The sequence below is a fragment of the Hydra vulgaris genome, chromosome 01 (assembly GCF_038396675.1).
Source record: "Hydra vulgaris chromosome 01, alternate assembly HydraT2T_AEP".
NCBI classification, from domain to species: domain Eukaryota; kingdom Metazoa; phylum Cnidaria; class Hydrozoa; order Anthoathecata; family Hydridae; genus Hydra; species Hydra vulgaris.
This window is the reverse complement of record NC_088920.1, coordinates 47,448,351-47,455,000: the sequence shown is the minus strand read 5'-3', so window position 1 is coordinate 47,455,000 and position 6,650 is coordinate 47,448,351. Positions and strand designations below refer to the sequence as shown.

General features: G+C 28.1%; 1 protein-coding gene across 6 annotated transcripts in view; it reads left to right on the top strand.

Moving 5' to 3' along the window:
* The window catches only part of LOC100213733 (serine/threonine-protein kinase SIK2), a 9,869-nt gene extending 5,206 nt beyond the window's left edge, over positions 1 to 4,663 (top strand). For all 6 annotated transcript variants that reach the window (XM_065788396.1, XM_065788400.1, XM_065788397.1 and 3 more), the window contains 5 exons: positions 920 to 983; positions 2,168 to 2,283; positions 2,397 to 2,691; positions 2,856 to 3,076; positions 3,202 to 4,663. In XM_065788396.1, the coding sequence (XP_065644468.1) occupies positions 920 to 983; positions 2,168 to 2,283; positions 2,397 to 2,691; positions 2,856 to 3,076; positions 3,202 to 4,398 (1,893 nt within the window). In that variant the 3' untranslated portion in view covers positions 4,399 to 4,663. The remainder of the gene's footprint in view (positions 1 to 919; positions 984 to 2,167; positions 2,284 to 2,396; positions 2,692 to 2,855; positions 3,077 to 3,201) is intronic.
* The last annotated feature ends 1,987 nt before the right edge of the window (positions 4,664 to 6,650 follow it).

Here is a 6,650-nt window from a genome sequence, read left to right as displayed (position 1 = left end):
TATTAAATAATTTAATACAAAATAAGAATTTTTCAAAAGCTAATACTTTATATAATTTTTTTCCACTAAAAATGTTACAATGTTATTAAATTTTCAAGTTTACAATTCATTTTTAACAAATCAGAACAGTATAAAAACATCCTTTTAAAAAAAATAATGGTGTAGTTGTAAAAGATAATATTATTGCCATGAATTGCTTATAATATTATAAAAAAGGATTTAAATTTTATATAAAAAATATTTTTAATTAAAAAATATAATTTATTTTCAATAATTTTTTACATTTGAATGCAAATTGGAACAGTATTTTGGAACAGAGAGAGTAGATAAAATAAATAAACGGTATTTTGTAATCATGAAACCAATCAATGAAAAAAAAAAATAAAAAATCTTTCTGCATGTATCAAATAAATCAGTTATGTTTAAGTGTCCCAATAAATGGTAGCATTAAGCAAACTTATTGAGGGTCAAGAGGTGACATGACATTTTAAAGCAATCATATTTTCTTTTTTAACGTTGCTAGAAATCCTCATCATCATCACAAGTTTATCCATTTTTTTATTAACAACTTACTTACCAACTTACTTTGGAAAATTATCTAGCTTGGATTTAAAATTTGAATTAAAGTTTTTTTTTAAACCTTAGTAAGACTGTAGAGTATATTAAAACCATTAATACAATATTTGTAATTTATTTTAACAACATAAATGATGCAATGTAGATTTTCTATATGTAGCAAGAAACTGCTTAACATTTTATTAAAAATAACTTTTGAAGTTATTTTTTACCTTTTTTTTTTTTTTTTTGTCCTAAAAAGTTGGTTTTTTGCATATTTTGCTATGAAAGAAAGTTACTTATGGTGTTTCGAAAAAAAATTTGTTTGCAATACAAATTAAAAATTATTTTTTTATTCTGTTAGGTTATGGAAACCAAAAATATGCTTTACATTGTTACAGAATATGCAACAAAAGGAGAGATGTTTGGTATAAATATATCTAGTTGTTATTTAGTTATATTATACTACATATCTTAAACTAATTTTTTTTTTTTTTTGAGTTTATTTTTAAAAAAGTAACAGCATTTGAAAGCAAAAGTAAATTCGTTTTTTTTTCAAAAGTTTTTAATATAACAACAACAACAAAAAAAACATTCGTCATCAAATAATTTATTTGGTTATCTATGACCTTTTGCCATTTTATAGCCAGCTGATGAAGAAATGATCCATTAAATGAAACAAATGGTAATCTATTGGTGTCAAGTTTGGTGAATATGCAGGATGCGACAAGACTTTCCAGCCTTGGTCTATAATAGTTTCCTTGGTTCTCATCACAACATGGGGTCAAGCATGGTCCTGACTTTTCTAAGATTTTTTCAATTGTCTTAATTGTAACAAGTTTTGTTCAGCAACAATTGTTTGCTTGGTTCTAGCGAAACCAAATGCTAAACATTACCTTTTTTCGATGAATATTGGGTTTAGAAAATGCAGCTGTTGATTGGCAGGGACTTAACTGCTGTTTTTTGTTGGTTGGATTTTTATATTAAAGCTGCTTTTCATCACCGGTTACATTTTTTTCACAAAAAGTCGTTTTTTTTTACCTTGTCAGATGAGAAACACAGGTGTTCATTTGCTGCTTTTTGTTATTTTTAGAGAAATCGTGCAGCCTCCCTGACTGTTTCTGGTCTTCAAGATGGAAATTACAACTGCAAAATATTGCAAATCAATTTTGGTAAACTAAGAGTGTTCTCGCTGTAAACTGAACAAAATGTTGCTGCCCCTTTTTTTTGCATTTTAGACATTGCAAAGCATGCCATGTCTAAAATGTATCTTTTCAAGGGAAATTTTCTAAATTACCAATTAATATATAAAAATATAATATATTATTTGAATTTATAATGTATAAAAAACATTGCTTTTTCAAGTACTATGAATATATATATATGTATATATATATATATATATATATATATATATATATATATATATATATATATATATATATATATATATTGTCTGTATTTTCTTGTAGAATGTGTATCAAATTTGACTTTAAAAAATATGCGAATTTACTTTTGCACCAACTGAAAATATATATTTTCATTAGCATTTATAGAAGTTTTTATAAAGCATTATTTATTTTTGTTGTTTATATATATTTATTTATTCCAGCTTATATTGATAAACATGGTAAACTACAAGAGCACGAGGCGCGTCGTTTATTTTGGCAAATTTTGTCTGCTGTTGAATATTGTCATAAACATAAAGTTGTTCATAGAGATTTAAAGGTAAAAACTTATAAAAATCAATACTATTTTTCATCATTTTAAAACTTTAGAAAATTGATTATTACAATTTCTTGATTTATAGATGTTTTATTTTGAATAACACTTTCATTTAGACTGAGAACTTACTACTTGATGAAAATTTGAATATTAAAATTGCTGATTTTGGTTTCAGTAATTATATTGAAGAAAATGAGCTATTAAAGACTTGGTGTGGTAGTCCCCCGTATGCTGCTCCTGAAATATTTGAGGGTAAAGAATATGATGGACCTGCTATAGATATTTGGAGTTTAGGTGTTGTTTTGTATGTGCTAGTTTGTGCAGCACTTCCATTTGATGGAGAAACAATTCACGATGTAAGAGATCGTGTTCTGGAGGGTCGATTTCGTGTTCCATATTTTATGTCTTCTGGTAATTTTAATTATTGTTTCAAGTAAAATTTTATTTAATTGTATAAAAAAAATTTATAAATATTTTTTTTCTTTTCATTGAAAATCTATAGTAGTAATGTTTTTCTGAATGGGATTATTGGTTTTTATAAAGGTTATCTTTAAGAAAAAACAATTCAATTTTAGAACTTGAAGATCTTATTCGTAAAATACTTGTTAAAAATCCAATTCATCGCTACAGTCTAGAGCAAATAAAGGCTCATCCTTGGTTATATGAGTATCCAGAAGATCGACCACCTATTTATAATTCCAATACCTGCTATAATTACACTTTTAATGGTGAATTAAATAAACACGTTTTGGATGTTATGATGGGTTTAGGCTTGGATATTGAGAAGATTAAAAAAGTATTTGTAGATATAATATTTAACTATTGTTTTTAACACAAAAGTTTGAAAAGAATTTGTTTTATATTTACTTAAGCTATGATTTTTTTTAAGTTTAATAAACAGTTGTATTTATATTAATTTAGTCATTAGCTGTCAATGGTTATGATCATTTTACAGCAATTTACCATTTACTAAGTGAGCGCTTAAGACCAAATCGTACAAGTTACCCTGAACAAAATAATGTAACAACTCGTTATCGAAGAGCCAGTTCAATGGCAGATCAGGTTATAGTTAAAAATAGTCAAGGTCTACCTTTGTCTGTAACACAGAATGTGATTCCTGCAGGCATTAAAATAGCTGATAAAAATAAAGCAGGACTCCAATATGCTTTGAATGAACTTCATATAGGAGAAGTCGAAATACCTCCTGATATAATCAATTCAAGTATACCTGGTTGTGTGAAGGAATTTTCTCCTCCTCCAGTCCCACATAACCTTTTGCACCCTCGACTTGGTCATTTTAGCTCTTCTAGTACTCAAAAAAATATAGAAACTGTTAACGAAGAAGGTAATGATGATACTGAAACTAAAACTGAAAATACTCCACTCAGACAACGTCGTGGAAGAAGGTCAGCTGTTGATGCTATTTATCATAATTATCGTCGTCATACTGTGCAAAATCCTCTTGTTGAAAATGAAACTTTGTTTGTTCCTTCTAACCATCCTTTATTAAATAAAGAATTTAATGATACACCTCCTGATAATGGTGACCTATCTAATAAACTAAAAATAAAGATTGTTGAACCAACTGTTCATCCTGAGCAAACCTATGTATCAATGTTAATAAATCCTGAACTAACACTGCATTTATCAACAGCGCATAAATCAGATCTTGCTTTTAATATTGGAAGAAGAGCATCTGATGGTGTTAATGCACCATTTAAACATCTGTTGTATAAGTCAGATAATCTGTATTTAAAAGAATATAAAGAGCTACAAAGATTACAAAGAAGCTTTACTCCTGAAAAAATACATCAACAATCATGCCAGTTTAAAGAAAATACTAGTTTAGTGCATGATTGGAAATTAAGTCCAACATCTAGTCAAAACGAGTTATTAATGATGAAATTGCAAAAAATGCATTTAGCTAATATAGACAATACTTTAGAAACTGTTGACTCATGGAATGCTCCAGGACCTTGCAGGCGGCCTCCAACATATCGTAAGTTTTCAAGTTGTGTTTTACCGATGCCTGCACCAATAAGAAGAAGACGTGCACCAGTGATAGATGGCAATATTTTAAATAATTTTGACAACTCAACTGAAAGTGACGTTGTTTAATGATTTTTGCAGTATTAACTTTTTATAGGAATTTTTTTGGAAATTAAAAACTTAGTTTTAAATTGCAAGACTTTTATTTATACACATGCTCATGGTTGCTGAGCAAACTGCTGTTGCGTTTGTAAATATCTTTTTATGTGTAAATTATAAATTAATGTATGGTCAATGTTTAAATTGTACATATATTTGTAAATAAGCATGTACATTTTTTTCAATTTTTTTTCAAATGTGACAGATAATTAAAATTATTTATGTCTGGTTAAAATTGTTTTTGTTTTGAATGTCATGTCTACTGAAGGTGTTTTAAATGTCATGTCTACATTAGTACCTGTGTACATATTTGCATACATGTAATTAGACAAGAATAAACGCGCTTGCATTAAGGTAAATTTATGTTTAAATTATTTATTTTGTATTTTAGTAATGTTAACAACAACAAAAAACGTGCAAATAATGTCTTTATATACTATTTATATAAATTATGAAGAAATGGCTTGATTAGATTGTTTCGAAGTTTTGACGTTAACTAATCTTAACTTACAGTAAAAACTAAATCTAAACTTAAGTAAAAAAATACTATAATAAATTTGTTTTCTTTACGTTGTCTCAATTAATTAATATGTAATTAATTACTTGTTATTTTTCACTTTGTAACTAGTTACTCACAAAATCCTAATTAATTAATTGAAAACCGCACGGCTTGGTTTTCAATATACGACAAAATTAAATATAAACGATATGCTAAATAGGTTATTTAACAAATATTTAATAATTATAACAATATTATGTTTGACTGATAAATGACGTTAATGCTTTAAATATCACATCCGAAAGTTAAACAAATGACGTTAATTATAACTTCATAGTAAAAAAATCGACAACAATGATCACTGAAGGCATTATTTTACAAATGATCGGTGATATATTTTAATTTTATTATGGTAACTGTTACAATATAGCGTTAATGATACTTACTAGCTTAATAAAAAACTGTTCAGGTACCTGAAAAACTACTTCTTAATCCGATTCCGGTTTGACTATTTAAAAAATATTTTTGCGCTACGACAAGGATAAAATTTGTTGTTCTACCATAATTCATACCATCCGCAGTTGATGGCCATATGTAATAAATTCTTTTATTTTATTTTTTTTAATGTATAGGTGTTATTTATGGTGAATGTAGCTATGGTGGTGTACTCTTAAAATCTATTTTTTAAAATCTTACATTAAAATCTCCTTTTTTTTTATGTGGCAGTCATTTTGACCTCCCTTTACGTTTATTTTAGTGAGACTTGACCACCTATAAATTATTATTGAATTTCAATGATGACAAATGCATCGGTGCCTTTATAAAATAATATCAGGGGCAAATTCACCAAAGTTTTAAGGTTTATATGTACCAGGCTCTAACCATCGCAATCTTTTGCGATGGTTGGAGATCATTAGTATTTCAATCAGATCCAACCAGTAACAGATCATTAGTTAGTTACTGCAAGTGCATCCATACAAATATTACCGGACTTTTTTCAAGTACTATATTACCTGCACTGGTTCGGCTCTATATTACAAATATTACCGGACTTTTTTCAAGTACTATATTACCGGCACTGGTTCGGCACAACGAACCAGCTTAGGTTCAATAAACCAGTTTGTCTCAATGAACCAATATTTCGGTATTGGATATATAAAATATATTTGAAACTTTTTCCCATTTATACTTTAAAAATGTAAAAGTAATAAGGTATTGGTTGTTTGAAGAAAAATAAAAAAGAATTTTGTTTTACGATCTTGAAATCAAAATACAGCATCATCATTGACTTTGTTTCCATCAGCTTCTTTGCCATCGGCTAAAAAACGACTAATTTCTTCCAAAATCAACACAGCACGTCGTTGCCCGGAGATTTTTCTAGATTGACAGTCCTTTGCGGAATGTCTTTTATATTTGCATGTTTGTTACATCAGCTGAACTAAGAATATCCCTAGAAGGGGTGTTCTTAGTTCAGCTAATATTCATATTTAAAGTATAGTAAACAAGTTCGCTTTTTTTATTCAAGTTCACTAATCTCCAATTACAAGGGATGCGATTCAGTTTGATATTTAATGAGTGAACGTCCAAATTGAGTATTGCATTACATAAAAAAATTACAGTTATTTGCGGTAGTGGTGTAATGGTAAAGCGCTCTCTTTATAAGCGATAGGTTTCGAGTTCGATCCCCACCACGTCCCTGGAAGTACCGCGCTCAACTTGTTTC